General features: G+C 34.9%; 1 protein-coding gene across 7 annotated transcripts in view; it reads left to right on the top strand.

The window, feature by feature from the left end:
* The window catches only part of RAD54B (RAD54 homolog B), a 107083-nt gene that overhangs the window by 51181 nt on the left and 36139 nt on the right, over nucleotides 1–19763 (top strand). For all 7 annotated transcript variants that reach the window (XM_067017299.1, XM_067017297.1, XM_067017295.1 and 4 more), the window contains 2 exons: nucleotides 14358–14552; nucleotides 17893–18174. In XM_067017299.1, coding sequence (XP_066873400.1) covers nucleotides 14358–14552; nucleotides 17893–18174 — 477 coding nt within the window. The remainder of the gene's footprint in view (nucleotides 1–14357; nucleotides 14553–17892; nucleotides 18175–19763) is intronic.

Below are 19763 nucleotides of genomic sequence, written 5' to 3'. Positions count from 1 at the left end.
GCCTAAATCATATTAGATTTTCAGAAATTTTTGTTGAAGAGTGGGTGAAGGTAAATTGAGGGATATCAATTTGGAAGTTGGAAGCTGGTTGGTGCCACATTATGGATTACAATTAAATGCTGTTTTTAAGGAATCGAGTGTGAATATATAATGGCAAGCCATGGAAGGCTTTTGACTAGGGACATATGACTAGAGCTCTGACTTAATGTCATAATAGCAGCATTTCAGGGTGGGCATTGTAGTGGGGGGGAATTAAATCTGAAATTTAGGTTATGGCTGTAGGAATAGAAAGAATAAAAATAAAACAGACTCTTATGGTACCGTTTTAGCTTGTTGACTGCTTAATTTCATTGGCATTTTGTATCTGCTGTTAGAGTTAAATATTTTATTATAAAAATGCCTTGAATGTATGATATATCCTTTTGACAATTTCATCTTTAATCTGTGCTGTGACTTTTCTTTCAGTCTAATGAATCTTATAATTCTTACTTGAGGTAATGTTTTTACAACATTATTCCAGTAAATCTTTACAGTAGTAAGCTTTAACTTTTTGCAATGATTGAAAGCAAATTACTATACAAAATGTAATTCATGTTATAATCTTAGCATGGTACTACTCAGAATTGTTAATGAATGTTCAATTTGAATGCTGACTTTGTACAGCTAAATCAGTTTTCCAGGTGTGTTCTGTGGAACATGAATTCTGTGAAATGTTTTTAGCCAAGTTATGTGTTCAAAAAAGTGCAATATACATCTTTTTTGGTGGTTAGATTCTAACATAAGTGTGGAAGGTAAAAATGTATACTATATAAAATTGCCCTTGAAAATTTTTTTGCTTTCCAGAAAATAGTGTAAGCATAGTCTGCTACAGTCGTATTTTTCTCCAGCAGTGTTCAAGATTGTTGTTCTGTTGCTTATGTCATGTGACAAATTTGTTAGCATGTAGGGACTGAGTAGAATAAAAACCTTATTTTACATATTTTTAAACAACAGAATTACACTCATTGCAGTGAGTTTACTGCAGCAGGTTTTCTGAGTCAATCTTGTTTAATTTTAATCTGCAAAAATTAAAGTGAATGTGGTTCTGCTCCATTTTCATTGCTCCATCTCCCCACCTATGCAATTATAATTAGCATAGTATAGTTTATGGGAATTTCTGTGTAAAGAAGACTTGTTTGATGACTGAACTCTTTTTAGAGGCTGTTTATTATTATCTTGCAGAGTATCTTAGGGAAATTCTGAGCTAAAGCTTTTTTCTTTTTCTTTCTGTATTGAGACTTTTTTGAGTACTCACCAACTTACATTAGCAGTTTTTGCTGAGGACAAGTTTCACTAAGGGGAATATATAAGGGCAAATCTATTAGTACCAATGGAATACAAATGAAGCCACCAGACATCCTACTATAGAGAACTGTTTGGGGCCGTGAGTTTACTTATGAAATGTAATGCTGGAAAAACATAGGAAAGAATGTTTTTATTTTTAAAATGTAGACTTGGTTCCGTAGAAATACTATTTCATCCAATATATTAGAAATTTAGATAGTGCCTAGTTATTCTTTCCACTTTCTTGTCTTTTCTTATTCATTTGAACTTAAATGGGTATGTTTGTTTTTTTACAAGTTATGATTTTATAAACCTAGGTATGATTTATAATGGCATTCTGAAAAAGTTAATGAAGCTCTTTCATTTCTAACAAATGCCAGATTTCTTAAAATATTCAAATTAAATATTTTCCTTTTTTGTATAATGCCACATCAACTTAGTGTTATTTTATTTTTGAAAGATTCACTCTACCCTGTTGCCTCTTTATTTACATGAAAATGTTTGAAATATGATTTATTTTCCATGTGCCTTCTTTTAGAGTAATGTCAAGTTTTAAATAGATATGTTTAAATAATTAAGTGTGGTAAATTGTAATTAATGTATACTGTAGATGATAGTGGTTAAATGCATTGTTAATACATGTTCTTTTAAATACATGCTAATACATTGTACTGATTTGTGTGCCATAAAGCAAAGAGTTCAGTACTATAGAGGTAAATTTTTTTGATGAGGCACAATTGAAATACATTTCTTTAGGTGATATAATAGATGCCAAATGTACCATGTCTAAATTTCATAATATATTTATTTTTTTCAAATGTTAAGATTCACAAATTCTCAAAATCAATTAAATATTTGATGGTGACTTTGATTGTAAATAGTTAAAAATAATTAGTTGAAATATGGTTGCAATACTTAATAAATACAAAAGAGTAAATTCTTAAAATATGCAACCAAATTAAACAGTAGCAGTCATGCTAGATCTTGTATATAATTTTGAGAAATTGGTTCCGTATTTTTTAATGTATCTTCTTTAAGTTGTTTCATTAAAAGTAGCAGCTATAATGTGAATTTATATAATTTATTTTTAGTTTTCAGTTCCTTTGTAAATAGTAGAAAGCAAAGTAAATAAAAAAATAAAAATAAAAATATCACCCGTTAGCCCAAACAATTTAAACTAAAATGGATGTATCATTAGACTTACACTTTGTTAGTAGATCTTTCATGAGTGTGAATTCACCTCTGTTACAAAGATTAAGAAATCCTTCAAACGTATAGCAACGAAAGAATTTTATAGTAAACATTCATATGTCTACCACTTACATTCTACAATTAATGTTTTGCTATATTTGCTTTATCACATATTTGTCTATCCATCCATAAATTTCTTTTTTAAGAAAACTGTTATTTTAAAACAAGTTGCAGAATTAGAATACTTTACCCATAAACACTTCAGCATGAGTAATATGAACTGGAGTTCAATATTTATTTGTGTGTGTATGATTTTTTAGGTAAGATTTGCAAACAGTGAAATGCACAAATCTTAAATGCACCATTTGATGAGTTTTGACAAATGACTACACCTGTGTAGCTTAAACCCCCATCAAGATTTTAAAAGTTATCACCCCAGAAAGTTCTCTCCTGCCCCTTCCTAACCAATACCCTGGTATCTCAGGCAACCACTGTTTTTAAAAAGCCACTAATTTTTTAAAAAACAGATAAGTTTTGCTTGTTCTATGACACAATATAATTGAGATCATATAGTATGGACCCTTTGTTTCTGTTTTTTTCACCCATCTTAATGTTTTTAATATTCATCCATTCTCTAATCAGTAGTTCATTGTTTTTTGTGGCTGAGTAGTACCCATTTTATAAATATACCACAGTTTGTTTATCCATTATCTTTTGACTGACTTCTGGGCTATTTCTGGATTTTGGCTATTATGTATATTATTGTATAAATGTGTTATGGACTGAATGCTGGATTAAGGAAGATATATATATGTTTAACTTTTTAAGAAACTGCCAGACCTTTTCTCAAAGTGATTGTACCATTTTACACTTCCCTCCATAGTGTATGGATTACTATTTTTTTAAATAAAGCTTTGCATGTTCATTGATTGGAATGTCAGAATCGAAATTGATGAATAACTTTTTTTGATATTTAAATGAATTTAAAATGCTGGGCAGATAGTTTAGATATCTGGGAATATTATAGTTTTACTGATTTTTTTTTTCTATTTTAGCACTTATTGCCACTTATTGCATATATGCTTTGACATGAAATACTGAGAAATATGATAAAATGTATATATAGTCCCTGCCATGCTCATGAAGTATCATTCTGAAAATGATCTTTAATGCAAAGAAATACCTTCTAGGTTTATTTTGTACGTAATGATACTTGTACTTAGTTGACCTTCATTCTGTTTTGTTAAAGAAAACTATGGATGATTACCAGTTTGAAGTAATTTGTATATTAATGTTTGTATATTTTTTAGTGTAATAAAAACTATATGTTTCAAATCTTATATTTATATTGCAGTTATATGTTAATGCATATTAAAAGTTCTAGTAGCTTTTGATAATTTTGAAACTCAAAAAATACAGTCTGCAAGAGTATTTACATTTTTTATTGAATTTGATGATATATGAGACATTTTAAATTTTATTTGCTCTGTTGAAAACTGTGTGTATTTAGAATTGTTTAAAAAAAAAGAATATTAAAGGCTTGGGTTTATGGAATGTATAATTAAACCATGCAACCCTAGAGTTACTATGCTTAGGACTCATTCATTAAGATGATAATGTCCACTATTAATATTAAAATGACAGTGTCTCCCCATTCCTCTTTTATCAAAGCATGGTTTTAAGCACTCTTACCTTGTGAATCTTGCTGTAGGCACTCAAGCCTCTTGTTTATGAAGACCATTTTTGGTGTTTATTTGGGAAGTAAATTACAGGGTCAAGGGGGAAATAGATCAGAACCAAGTTCAGAAACGAATTACAGGTAGAGTGGAATTGTTAGTGGTGGTTAGTCTGGGATGTAGCAAATTAGTCATCATTTTATATATTACAAGTAGTCTAGATGAAGGCAGTTATGTTCCATATATGTTTAATTCCCAGTTATCTTCATTCTACTTTTTTGCAGTCATTCACCCTTTCCCTTCCCTGCCCTATAGCCTACATTTAAAATGGGGCTAAATTTAGGGAAGGGACTAGTGCAAGATGATGATGATGGTAGTTAACATTTAGAGAGCACTTACTGCATGGCAAGTACTGTTCTAAGCATCTTATATATATTAGCTAATTAGATGAAACATGGTTGCAACAAGTCTGTGAGGTAGGTATTAGTATTACATTCATTTGGCAATTCATAAACTGGGAGAGGGGTGAGTAACTTGTCCAGGGTCACATAGCTAGTAAGGGACAGACTCAAGATTCATACTCAACCAGTCTTGGCTTCCGAGTTCATGCTTTTATCTTCCTTCTGTTCTGCAAAAGAAAGGATATATCTGGGCTTCCCTGGTGGCGCAGTGGTTGAAAGTCTGCCTGCCGATGCAGGGGACACGGGTTTGTTCCCCGGTCTGGGGAGATCCCACATGCCGCGGAGCGGCTAGGCCTGTGAGCTATAGCCACTGAGCCTGCGCTCTGTAAAGGGAGAGGCCACAACAGTGAGAGGCCTGCGTACGGCAAAAAAAAAAAAAAAAAAAAAAAGATATATCTAATTCTGAGAATCTTATGGTATTTCAAAGTGATTATAAGAAATTCTGGATTCTTAGAATTTAACTACTGTCTTTTGTTCTAGTCAGCTTTTTTTTTTTTTTTTTTTTTTTTTTTGTGGGGTAAGGTTTGGACATAACAGCATAAGTCAGCTTCTGAGAATATAACAGGATACTTGACTTTAGGAATGTTTTTCCCAGCCATTTTTGATGAAGACATGCTTTTTATCCCTTCTTTAACAGCAGTCCTGAGGAATTGCACTTTTCTGTTAGATAGCCAAGTAAAAAATGGGAACAAATTTGAAAAATGCAGAAAGATATTGTCAGTCTTTAGTGCACAGAGACTGCTACTGGTAGAAATACTGTAAAAAGAAAACTAATTGAAATTGTCCAAAATTGCACATCACAAATTTTTTTAGAATTAAAGAATTGATGAAAGCATCCCATCTTTTTTGTTAATGCTAAAACCCTCAACACTTTATCTGGAAAAATCAAGGTTCGTAAAACAACAAAAATAACACATGACAACTAACTTACCTAAAAACTGGTAACTTTTTTTTGACTAAAAACTAATGGAGTAATACAATCTTCATAATATTTAGGCAAAATCTGATTTAGCAAAACTATTTGGTAGAAATTATAGCTATAAAAGAAAATTCATGTTGGCAAAAGCTATAATCAGGAAAATATTATATATAAAGAAGTGACCGATGAATCAAATCTTTGTAATAACATTTACTTGGAAAATAATCCTGAATGTACATTACGTACAATAATGCACCTGGGTTCAAAGTTAATTTCTAAGGCTAGTTTCTCAATGAAAATTAATTTTAAGGTAGTTCTGCTTTTTTTTTTTTAACATCTTTATTGGAGTATAATTGCTTTACAATGTTGTGTTAGTTTCTGCTGTATAACAAAGTGAATCAGCTATATGTACACATATATCCCCATATCCCCCCCCTCTTGCGTCTCCCTCCCACCCTCACTTTCTCACCCCTCTAGGTGGTCACAAAGCACCAAGCTGATCTCCCTGTGCTTTGCAGCTGCTTCCCACTAGCTAGCTATTTTACATTTGGTAGTGTGTGTGTCAGTGCTAGTCTCTCACATCGTCCCAGCTTACCCTTCCCCCTCCCCATGTCCTCAAGCCCATTTTCTAAGTCTACATCTTTATTCCTGTCCTGCCCCTAGGTTCATCAGAACCATTTTTTTTTTTTTTAGATTCCATATGTATGTGTTAGCATATAGTATTTGTTTTTCTCTTTCTGACCTACTTCACTCTGTATGACAGACTCTCGGTCCATCCACCTCACTACAAATAACTCAATTTCATTTCTTTTTATGGCTGAGTAATATCCCATTATATCTATGTGCCACATCTTCTTTATCCATTCATCTGTCGATGGACACTTAGGTTGCTTCCATGTCCTGGCTATTGTAAACAGTGCTGCAATGAACATTCTGATACATGACTCTTTTTGAATTATGGTTTTCTCAGGATATATGCCCAGTAGTGGGATTGCTGGGTCATATGGTAGTTCTATTTTTAGTTTTTTAAGGAACCTCCATACTGTTTTGTATAGTGGCTGTATCAGTTTACATTCCCACCAACAGTGCAAGGGGGTTCCCTTTTCTCCACACCCTCTCCAGCATTTATTGTTTGTAGATTTTTTTTTTTTTTTGTGGTATGCGGGCCTCTCACTGTTGCGGCCTCTCCCATTGCGGAGCACAGGCTCCGGTCGCGCAGGCTCAGCGGCCATGGCTCACGGGCTCAGCCGCTCCACGGCATGTGGGATCTTCCCGGACCGGGGCATGAACCTGCGTCCCCTGCATCGGCAGGCGGACTCTCAACCACTGCGCCACCAGGGAAGCCCTGTTTGTAGATTTTTTGATGCCATTCTGACCGGTGTGAGGTGATACCTCATTGTAGTTTTGATTTGCATTTCTCTAATGAGGTAATTCTGCTTTAATATTTTTATAATCATGAAGGAAAAATGTGCCTAGAATCAAAATGGCAGTTTTGAAAACTACCTGTTGTTATGGGGATATGGTGATGACCAAGATCAAAAGAGACCCTCCTCTCAACACTATAATTTAGTGGGGAAGGCTTACATTAAATCATTTGTCACATAATTAATTGCTGAGTTAGTGCTGAGATAATAACGCAACTTGATGTAGTTTGGCAGTCAGAGAAATTTAAACTGTACGGAAAGCTGAGTAGAAGTTAGTTAATTAATTAATTAATTAATTAATTATTTTTCTGTACGGGGGCCTCTCACTGTTGTGGCCTCTCCCGCTAAGGAGCACAGGCTCCGGACGCGCAGGCCCAGCTGCCATGGCTCACGGGCCCAGCCACTCCGTGGCATGTGGGATCCTCCCTGACCGGGGCACGAACCCGTGTCCCCCGCATCGTCAGGCAGACTCCCAACTACTGCGCCACCAGGGAAGCCCAGAAATTAATTTAGATCAGTGTGTTGGAGGAAGAGAGGTAGAAGGCCCTTTGGCTGGAAGTAGTGTTTTCTTCAATACCTTTAAGACAAATGGATGATCAGATTTACATTTAAAAATAGATATACTAAATATGGAAAATGGTTTTAGGGAGTAGAGGTGGCAAGAGAAGACTTCAACAGAACTGTTTGTAAGACCCTACAATAATGGTACAATAGTCCAGACCAGAGATGATGACTTGGAAAGAGTAGAGACAATGCAGAAGGCAAACAGTACACAGCTTTGAGAACCATGAAGGGGATAGAATCATCTGGGTTTTGTGGTTGTTTGGCTCTGGAACTGAGAAAATGAAGAATGTCATGGATGATTTCCAATTTTTGGCTTGAATAAAGGTGGTAGTACTTTCACTGAGAAATGGGAAAACTGAAGGAGGAGCAGTTTTTGGAGAGAAGAGAAGTGGACCTGGTCAGTTTGAGATGTTTATGAGACATTCATGTGGATCCGACTGGATATACTAGTATACTTACAGATCTAGAATCATGATGTGGGCTAGAGAAAAAAATTTAAGTTAGTACAGGGAAGGTATTGAACCCATGGGAGTAGATGAGCTAATTTAAGGAGAAGTGGTATACAGTGAGGGGAGGAGGGCCTAGAACTCAGGTCTGAAGAACTCCAATAAACAAAGGTTAGACAAAAAAGTAAGAACTGGCAAAGATGTTTAAGACACAGCAACCAAAGGAGGAGGAAAATTTGAAGTGTGTTAGAAGCTATAAAAATGTAGTTCAGTATTTCAAGGTAGAAGTGGTCAACATTGTCCATTGCTTTTTGAGAACTTTGGTCAGGACTAAAAAGTAACCTGTGGATTTATTGACAAAGAGCTCCTTAGTGGCCTTTAACCAGGCAGCTTTGGGGGAGGATCAGAGTGGAAGCCAGATTGGAGAAATTGAGGAGTGACTGGGAATTTGAAGAAACGGAGGGAGTTAAGTGGGTGTTTGGGTGCTTGAAGTGGAAACATGGGGGCAGGCAGCTTTTTCAGGCAGTATAAGTTCCCTTTTTAGGCATGTGTGCTAGTTTATCCCTGAACATAATGCATCACAGAATAACTTTATTTTTCCATGCTGTGGCCTTTTTCTGTGATTTATTGTGGGGAAAGGAGTTTAGCAAGTGGGAAGTCAAGAGTGGTCTTTTTAAGAGCTCTTTATTACCCCGAAAATAATGCACTAATTATCCCTCCTCGTTGTTTCTCTCATTAAGTTTCTCTTAATGAGAAACTAATTCTCATTAAGAAATGAAAAGAATCAACCTTTGGACCTGTTGCTAAAACATAATCATTTATTGAGTTACAGAATGATGTTTAATAATTTCTAGTGAGTGGGCTTATTTCAACCTGGCACATTTTATTCTGTTAAATGCTACATGTTGCCAAAACATAATAGTTTTCTTTTTTTAGGGGGAAGGGATAGAGAGGAGTGTTTAAATGATGTGGGCTTATTTAAAATTTCACAAGTTATTTAAAATTTTATTACAATGGAAGGTATAGTGAATTCCTTAAAGAAGATGTAAATGGATTCTTGATTTTTCTAGCACAGTCAACACTTTTTAAGTATTAGCCTTTTACATACTAAAATTTAATAGTGTTTTATATTTTAATTTTGACATAATTTCTTATAATTCAGGTTCTCTTTGATGCCTGTTTTCTACTCATAGACTTCACTGAAATTTTGTAATAAGATAAGAATTTGGGTTTAGACTACATTTTGGGCAAACTATAAGTTGTTGGCCGAATGAATGTTGAGGGTTTTCAGATCAGATTGAAAATTCAGTTTAGAGAAATGAAACTTATTTTAGGTGCATCCTTTATAATGTGAAATTAGAGGAGTCAAGCAAAGAGGAGATGTAAATATATGTAAAAAAAACTCTCACCACTAATAATGAAATTCAAATTATAATGTTAAGTAAATGCCATTTCTGTCTATTTAATTGGTAAAGATGAATGTTTACACAGAAATCTGTACATAAATGTTCATAGCAGCTTTATTTGTGGTAGTTAAGATCTAGAAACACCTCAGCTGTCTGTCAGTATTCCGTACAATAATAAGGAACAAACTTGATACAGGCAGCAACTTGGGATGAATCTCAAAGACATTATGCTGAGTGGGAGAAACCAGCTTGAAAGCTTGTATACTGTATGATTTCCATTTATTCGACATTCTCAGAAAGACAAAACTATACTGGTAGAAAACAGATCAGTAACTGAATAGGGTTAGGGTCTGACTAAAAAGGAATAGCCTGAGGGAGTCTTCTATATCCTGATTGTGGTAGTGGGTAAGTAAATTTATACCTGTGTTAAAATTTGTAAAACTGTACACCAAGAGAAAAAGTCAGTTTTACTGTATGATAAATGTAGCAAAAAATTACTACAGTTAGAGAAAAATTGGTAAGGTAATATATTATGCTGATATATAGTAGTGAAGTGGATCCTCTCGGTTGGTGGGAATATCACTGGTAATATCATTATGCAGATATTAAACACCATTTTACTTTTTAATTTAATGATATGGGAAATGTATTCACAATAATATATCCAAAGAGGAGGCTAAAAAACTCTACATCCTAATTCCTGGTATATGAGAAGCATGTTTTCCCCCAAAGAAGTGTATAAAATTACCCTTTGTTCAAACACCCTCATTATGAGAGGAAAGCCAGAAACTGGGGCCACTGCACTTAAGTCCTTTGCCTGCTTGACTGTTCTGTTCAGGATTACAGCAGCCAGAGTCCTTTCAGGGACTGATAAAAGGTCATTGGGCCAAGTATTCTGAACACAGCTGTCCCAGCTGCATATCAATCATTTTTTTTCTCAGAAAAAAACTTTGATGGTTCTGAGGATAATTTATTGTTTGGAGATAGTCAAGATTCACTTTCTAAATCCATGAATACCAATGATGAACATATGCATTATCTGAATTCTAGTAGTGACAGTGGTTTTTCAGGCTTTCAGGAGATTGGTTTACCTGGCTTAAAGTTGTACAAGTTTTTTTTTTTTTTGTCATACGTTTTCTCTTTGGTAAATACCTTCCAGTGGAATGACTGGTTATAGGAGGTGTATGTTTAACTTTCTAGGAGTCTGCCAAACTGTTTTCCAAAGTGATTGTACTACTTTACATTCCTTCCAGTAGTGTGTGATATTTCTAGGTGCTCTACATCTTTTTTTTTTTTAAGTTATAATTGACTCTACATCTTTGTTAACACTTAATATAGTCAGTTTAAAAAATTTTAGTCAATTTAGTGAGTGTGAGGTGTTATCTCATGTTTTGAAACAACTTTATTGATTTATAGTTCACATACCATATGATGCACCCATATAAAGTATATAATTAATAATTTTTAGTAGTATATTCAAAGTTATGTGCAACTATCACCACCATTGTAAGCTGTCTTCAACACTTCAAAAAGAAATGCTGGGGACTTCCCTGGTGGCAGAGTGGTTAAGAATCCGCCTGCCAATGCGGGGAAAAGGGTTCAAGCCCTGGTCTAGGAAGATCCCACATGCTGCAGAGCAGCTAAGCCTGTGCGCCACAACTACTGAGCCTGCGCTCTAGAGCCTGTGAGCCACAACTGCTGAGCCCACGAGCCACAACTACTGAAGACCTTGTGCCTGGAGCCCGTGTTCCGCAACAAGAGAAGCTACTGCAGTGAGAAGCCTGCGCACCATAACGAAGAGTAGCCCCTGCTCGCCGCAACTAGAAAAAGCCTGCGCACAGCAAGACCCAACACAGCCATAAATAAACAAATAAATAAATAAATAAATTTATTTAAAAAAAAAAAGAAATCCTGTACTCCTTAGCTTTCAACCTGCCCCCACCATGTGCCGCCCCCGCCCCAACTCACCCTAACCTCCCAGCCCTAAGTAACCACTAAACTACTTTCTGTCTGTATAGATTTCCTTGTTCTGGACATTTCGTATAAATGGAATCATGTAATGTGTAGTCCTTTGGTGACTGGCTTCTCTCACTTAGCATAATGTTTTCAAGGTTTATACATGTTGTAGCATGTATCAGTATTTTAATCCTTTTAATGGCTGAATAATATTACATTGTACTGATGTACCACAATTTGTTTATTCATTTGTCAGTTGAATGGATATTTGGGATGTTTCTACCTTTGGGCTATTATGAATAATCCTGCTATAAACATTCATGTACAAGTTTTTTGTGTGGATGTGTTTTTCTCTCTCTTGAGCATATACCTAGGAGTGGAATTGCTGGGTCATATGGTAACTCTAATCTTTTGAAGAATTGCAGATCTGTTTTCTAAAGTGGCTGTACTATTTTACATTCCACCAGCAGTGTGTGAGGATTCCAATTTCTCCACATCTGCACCACACTTTTTATTATCTATTTGATACTTATCATCCTAGTGGATGTGAAGTGTATCTTGTAACTATTTATTTATTTATTTTTGGCTGCATTGGGTCTTCTTTGCTGCGTGCAGGCTTTCTCTAGTTGTGGCGAGTAGGGGCTACTCTTCGTTGCAGTGCGCGGGCTTCTCATTGTGGTGGCTTTTCGTTGCGGAGCATTGGCTCTAGGCACGTGAGCTTCAGTAGTTGTGGCTTGCGGGCTCAGTAGTTGTGGCTTGCGGGCTCTAGATGCAGGCTCAGTAGTTGTGGCACACTGGCTTAGTTGCTCCACGGCATGTGAGATCTTCCTGGACCAGGGATCAAACCCGTGTCCCCTGCATTGGCAGGTGGATTCTTAACCATTATGCCACCAGGGAAGTCCCATTAAGTAGGTGGTGTATTTTAAAAGATAAAGTAATCATTTGGTTTTTGTTTTGTAAATTCTATTGTTTTGATAGCTTCCCGGGGGTCAAGTGTATATTTGGTAAAAGACATAGTGAATAGCTCTTCAGTAATGGGGGAATGAGATTTTCCTCTCTTCAGCTGGAATAACATTTATCTAGCCATTGAAAATATAGTGTACAAGTTAGGTGAGAAGTAAGAGCTAGGGCTCAGTGTGGGGGTGGTCTGTATTCCTCATGGAAGTGCTTATGTTTTAACTGTAACTGCCAAGGGGATAAGAGAAAATAAGACAGAAATAAGGGGAGAGTTTGTCTCTAGTGTCAAGTGCACTTTGAATTAATAGATAACTTTTAGTGTTTTTTCTTCAAAACACTAAAAGATACCATTATATAGAATATCATATACATGCCTTTCAACCTATTCTGCTGTTATTCTCTTATTTTATTATGTTTTATCTTTAAGTTGAACTATAATTTACATGCAATAAAATGTATAGCTCTTAAATGATCAGTGATGATTTTTGTTAAGTGTATATACGCATGTACCTGTCACTCAGAACAAGTTCTTTTATTTATTTTTTAAAAATTTTTATTGGAGTATAGTTGATTTACAATGTTGTGTTAGTTTCAGGTGTACAACAAAGTGAATCAGTTATACATATACATATATCCACTCTTTTTTAGATTCTTTTCCCATATAGGCCATTACAGAGTATTGAGTAGCGTTCCCTGTGCTATACAGTAGGTGCTTATTAGTTATCTGTCTTATATATAGTAGTGTGTATGTGTCGATCCAATCTCCCAATTTATCCCTCCTCCTCCCTCCACCTCTGCCTTAACCCTGGTAAGGGTAAGTTTGTTTTCTACATCTTTAACTCTGTTTATTTTCTTCTTTTTTTTTTTTTTTTTAAGATGTTGGGGGTAGGAGTTTATTAATTTATTTTTTGGTTTATTTTTGCTGTGTTGGGTCTTCGTTTCTGTGCGAGGGCTTTCTCCAGTTGTGGCAAGTGGGGGCCACTTCATCACAGTGCGTGGGCCTCTCGTTGCGGAGAACAGGCTCCAGACGTGCAGGCTCAGTAGTTGTGGCTCACGGACCTAGTTGCTCCGCGGCATGTGGGATCCTCCCAGACCAGGGCTCGAACCTGTGTCCCCTGCATTGGCAAGCAGATTCTCAACCACTGCGCCACCAGGGAAGCCCCTGTAACTCTGTTTCTGTTTTGTAGATAAGTTCACTTGTACCCCTTTTTTAGATTCCACATATAAGTGATATCATATGATATTTGTCTTTCTCTGTCTGACTTACTTCACTCAGTATGACAGTAGAACAAGTTCTTCTCTCCTGCCTCTTTCCAGTCGATTTCGCAACTGTAGAGGCAGCAACCACTTTCTGGTTTCTATCACCATAAATTAGTTTCCCCATTGCTGGAGAATTTTCTGTGTTAGACTGTTTGGATATGTTTTTGTAAGGTGATACTGGAAATGTTTTCAAGAGGAGTGTAGACTCTTGTAAGAAACTTCTGATTTCCTGATTATATACTACTGAATTCTCAGAATCAGTGGTCCAACCTGATTGCTCCCTAACTAGGAGACAAGAGTGTATAATGAAATTTAGTCTGATTGCTACTTTACTGTTTTATACCTTTGTTCTTATTTGAAAAAACTACAGGTTTTTCTTTGAGAGAACTCTGTGATCTTATATTACTTTTCCTTGATTTTGTCATGTCACTGTTAATTAAATCAGTTGTTTATTCAAAATATGATTATCGTTCTTTTTCCATGGATGCTGAAATTTTATCTTTAATTAGTAGAGTTTAAAATGTTGCCAGTGATTATTATGTTATTTTATTTCAACATAGTTTGTATGATGATAAGAAATTTACATTCATCGTACTCATGGTAATGTTAGCACGTGACATTTGCAATTTCCCAGTTTATAAAATGCTAACATGTGCATGTAAAAATACTTAATACAGTCTCATTCACCTGTGCTTTTATTTGTTGAATGATATTACTATTTAAATATTAAAGTCATCTTTAATAATGTGGTTTTTATTTTATTTTTTATTCTAGTTCATTTAGCCCCAAAAGAAATAACAGTGTCTAAGGGACAAGAAGAGGAACCTGATAGCCTAGTTAAATATTTCAGTGTTGTTTGGTGTAAGCCTTCAAAGAAAAAACACAAAAAGTGGGAAGGTGATGCTGTTCTTATTGTAAAAGGAAAGTCATTTACATTAAAGGATTTGGAAGGCAAAGACATTGGAAGAGGTATTGTCATATTACCTGATGCTTATGATTTGGTCTAAAATTAATATGTATCTCTGGCTACAAAATTGAAATGTAATTGGGTTTTATAAAGTTGTTCCTTAATTGACTTTCATGTCTAAATTATCTCATAAACATAAAATTATCTATTAATCGTGAGTCTGACAGTCTTATGTATACTCAGTGAGTTGAATCTCATCCCATGGTTTCATTTTCTCCAGAAGTAAAATGGCCAGCCAGGTATGTACAGTTACATTGGCTTTTTTTTTTTTTTTGCGGTACGCGGGCCTGTCACTGTTGTGACCTCTCCCGTGGTGGAGCACAGGCTCCGGATGCGCAGGCTCAGCGGCCACGGCTCACGGGCCCAGCCGCTCTGCGGCATGTGGGATCCTCCCGGACCGGGGCACAAACCCGTGTCCCCTGCATCGGCAGGCGAACTCTCAACCACTGGGCAACCAGGGAAGCCCCTACATTGGCATTTTTGTGAGATTAAGTAGTTTGTCTTGGTGTGTTTTACATCTTTTTTTTTTTTTACAGAATGCTGAGTGATTAAAAGTTAAAAAGATGTTGGTATTAGGAGTAGAATGATATTTAACTTCAATGATACCTAAAAAAAATTTGAAAATAGCAAGGAGATAATGACTAGACATGACCTAGATTAATACATACAAATTGGAGGTTACCATTATTTCTGTTATAAAATGTTGCCAGCATGATTTGTACAAATTAGCCCACAAATTCAGAGTACCTAAAACCATTATGGTTTTTTTTGCATTGTCTCTTACTGTTCAGTTCTGAGTGTGGCCCATAATTATAAAATCTGTTCTACAAGTTCACTCATTCATTTGAAAGCACCATAGTTTATAGTTTTCAGTAACTGTTATGTGCTAAGCACTATGCTAGGAGTAAGCATTCAAAGATGGATATAGTTTATAGTTTAGTGGGGACTGGGCAATATAATTGATAATTAGGAAGCACTAAGGTAATTGTTTCAATGAGAATTTTTTCTAAGCACAATATGAGCATATGTAGAAGGACCATTTAAGTTGACCTTCGAGGCTAATAGAAAGCTTCATAGGAGTTATTGTTTAAGGTAATAGTTGAAGGATGGATAATTTTGTAGGGGATGAGAAAGGGGCAAGGCATATGTGCAGGTTCAAAGGCAAAACTACTTCAGTGTTTCAGGAATGTAGTATATCAAGGGCAGTGACAAAGAGGCTGAATGGAATTATCTGCAATAGAATTTTTTATTATAAAAATGAACAAATGCTATATATTCACTATTATTCTTAGTGTTTAGAGAAGTTTAAAAAGAAAAATTGCAGTACACATTCCATGTTGTTGGTTAGGGTAGACTGAGGCAAAATTTTTGGAGAACTTGTTTATACCTATTTAGTGAAATTATATTCTAAAGTCACGTAGAAAGGTAAAAATTATCTAAATTACCCTGGAACATCTGTTACCCATAAGGTGTAGTATATATGGTTTTGAGTATGTATAGTTTGTAATAAAATGATCTTTCAGTTGCAAGTAGTGATAAATGCAAATTAGGTTATAAACAGTGGGTTTTTGCTCTGACTACCCAAGTACAATCACCTGCGGTGCTTTTAAAAAATGCCAGCGCTTAGGCCCTGACCTCTGAGGCTCTGATTATTTGGTCTGGATGGTGGGGAGTGGGGCTGGACATCCATATGTTTTATGTTCCAGATGATTCTCATATCCAGCAGGAGTTGAATCCACTGGTTTAAACATTAATGGAGGTTTTAATTGGCTTTCAAAGTGAAAACATCCAAACATAAGACTTGGTTGCTTAATTATAACATTAATAAATATATCAACCTGGAGTTAATCTTGCTAGTTATTATCTATAATGCAAGTGGTTTTTCTTTTAAATAAATTGGATATACAGCATTTAAATATTGTTAATGTAGGAATAAACACTCTAAGAAAACTGAAGGCTGTAATGCTGAAATTGCTAATAGCTTGTGATAATGTAGTCAGATTCAATTGACTGTCATTACACAATACCCAGAAAAGAACAAGTGTGGGAAACAGAGTTCAAGAGTTTAAGGAAAGTCTTCTGGAGACTTAGAGATATTTGAGACAGTCATCACTATGGATCAGAGTGAAATGAGAGATCTTGGAATTAGAGACTTGAAGATGCCTCAAAATTATGTTTACTCTAATCTCCCATTTTCATGTGATTAATAGGAATTGGATTAATAGTGTTGGATTCTATATGAAGATAAAACTATTCTCTTCCTTAGTATGGAGAGATCAAGACTGTTGTTGAATTGAGATAGTTTGGGAAATGGAGGGATGGGTCTTTAGCATTGAGGAACTCCAGCCAAATAACTTCTTCCTATATCAGACCTCTATCATAAATAATTGAAGAATGTATATTATGTAGTTACCAATTTGCATGGATTGTAACTATTAGCCCAGTTTTAATAGGGAATTGTAGCGATTTCCAGCTAGTTTTAAAAGGGTCATGTCATGTTTTCTAAAATGTGATGATCTTTTATTTTTTGTTTTTAGAGACTTTAAAAAGTTTTTGTTGTACACAGTTTTTGCTCCTCCTAGTGGTACAAAAACCATGCATTTAATGTAGACAAGCATAGGAGTCTAAAATTCCCTCACTCTATCTGGTTAATGAGTTCATTTTAAACAGACTCTGACTAACTTACTCATATTTATATTGCATCAGCACCTTACACATGGCAGCACTTAATAAATGTCTGTTGAATTAATAATAACTCAAACAAGTTTGATATTATAAAATATGGCACTTTTTATTCAGGAGCTAGAACTTGGACTATCAGTGGCCTCTATGACAAATATATTTTTACTATGCTATCTCAGGTGGAACAGTACAGTACTAGTTGTGGTAGAAATTGTTTTTATTGCTAGTTTGCACATTTCCAGCTGTTTCCAAGTGGAAATAGAGCTGCCCTGGTATTTCTCTAGTTTGTTCACAAGAAAGGAGGGTCCATATAGTCTATCAAACTCTTTTCTTGGCTTGATTTTCTACAGACAGCAGATGGCAAAACTATGAATACAATAGGCTGTATTTTCAGTAATTAGGAAAAGCCTTGCCTCTAAAACTTGCCTAATTTTTATAACTATATAATTATTTATGCCTTCTGATTTTTGCATGTATGTGTGTGTGTTTTTACTAAAATGATAAATTATATTTTTGTTCTGGCTAATGGTTATATGAGGCTATTTGCATGCCAAGTAGTTTTTATTCTGTACAATTACAGGAAGAAGACTCTGGTTACACTAATTAAGTCATTTTAGAGTGTCAATAAATTAAATTAATTTTTTTCTTCTCAATTTAAAGGCATTGGATATAAATTCAAAGAGCTTGAAAAGATTGAAGAGGGCCAAACAATGATGATTGGTGGAAAAGAAATAGAAGTCATGGGTATAATCTCTACAGATGATTTCAACAGTGGCAGATGTTTTCAGCTTGGAGGAGGAAGTTCTTCTGCCTTACCTTCTTCTCAAGCTGTCAAGAAGTGTTTCTCTAACCCTTTCAAAAGTGTCTGTAAACTAAGTTCAAAGGAAAATAGACAGAACAGTTTCCAAAACTGCAAACCACGCCATGACCCATATGCACCAAGTAAGAATTCAAAACTAATTTGAGTATTGTTTTTACTGTCTTAAGATGTTTTGGTATGTGAATTTAAAGTTTAAATTTTGTATTAAAGCTTTCAGGTAAAAGTATATATTATTTTTCAGACATACAGTCTGACGTAAAGGATAATGTTGAAGTTGAGTAACAATATAGTGTGAGAATTATTTCATAAGTAAGTGTACATTTGCAAGAATACAGTAATCAAAATACTATACATGTGTTAAAGGAAAATTGTGTAAATTGTAGATGTATACACACATACATACATGTATATGATTTTGAGTAAAATCTGATATCTTTAGTAGGGAGAAAAATTAGTAAATTCATGAGTTAGGAATATTTTTGAGCTTCTGCTTTGAAGACCATATGCTTTGACCATGTATATTAGTGATTAGTGATTTAATTCAGTATTAAAATATTGAAAGGTCAGGTGTCATGTAAAGAATTCAAATTTTATTCACGAGAATTCAGTTCATCAAGTTCATTTTCACATTAATGAATTTAATTTAAAAATTACATAAAAAACAAAACTATGTCTGTTTATGACTTTTAAAAATTTGATTGTTCAGTCAACAAGTAATTTTTGTGTGCCTTTTATACATTGGGCCCAGAGGTGAAACTGTCATGACAGAGCTTCTCATTGGGTGAGGAGACAGACAAGAAATTTGAATTATAGTGTAGTAGATATAGAAGTTGGAGAATAGGCTTTTTTCGTAACAGTAGTAAAATAAAAGTATTAAAATAACTATTAAAATAATCATAAGTAAAAGTATTAAAATAACTTTTCCCCTCTTGCAAGTATTATGGAAACATAGAATTTTTGAAATAAAGGGACCTTTTAGGTAATTTAGACCAGTCCCTTCACTTTGCATTTGAGGAAACTGAGTCTCAGAAGGATGAACTGACTTGCTTGAATTAAAATAACGGCATAATTGAGATTAAAACCCCCAAATTAAAAATTCCTAGCTCTATTCTAGCTTATTCGAGACTTCATTGAAATTTAGAGAGTGGAAGCTTATGCTTCTGATTTTTCTCTTTACCTAAATATTTTGTCTGTCCCACTAGCTCTTTTAATAAGCCTCCTTCTCTCCTTTATTCTTATTTCTCTTTGCCTTCCTGTCATGTAATAATAGAGGGCTGTGGGGAACTGAAAAGCATACTGTACTTAGTCAAAGACCTGAGTTAGAGTCTTGGTTTTACCACTGAACTAACTGGTTATTCAACCTGTTGGGGGAGTCACTTCATTAATGTTTTTGCCTCCTCATGTGTAAAATGTGGGTTCTAATAACTGCCATAGAGACTTAGAGTGCCTGGTATATGTTGTGTATGCTAAATATTTGTTGACTGAGTGAATGAAAAATTTTATTGTGATAATTTATATATATGTGTATATGAGCATGTGTGGGTATGTATAAGCAAGCCCTTTTTGTAAATGGTAAATAGTTGATTATTCTCTCTTTTTTTAAATCTTGCTAAGGTTAGGAGTAAGTTGTACACTTAAAAGTAAAGCATGACAGATTTTGTTAGCATTGAATGATGCCTCATCATTGTGAAGGTACAGGAGCATCTTAAGA

Source organism: Kogia breviceps, chromosome 17 (genome assembly GCF_026419965.1).
Source record: "Kogia breviceps isolate mKogBre1 chromosome 17, mKogBre1 haplotype 1, whole genome shotgun sequence".
In the NCBI taxonomy this organism is placed as follows: domain Eukaryota; kingdom Metazoa; phylum Chordata; class Mammalia; order Artiodactyla; family Physeteridae; genus Kogia; species Kogia breviceps.
The sequence above is the reverse complement of the archived record's forward strand: the minus strand, read 5'-3'. Positions and strand labels throughout refer to the sequence as shown.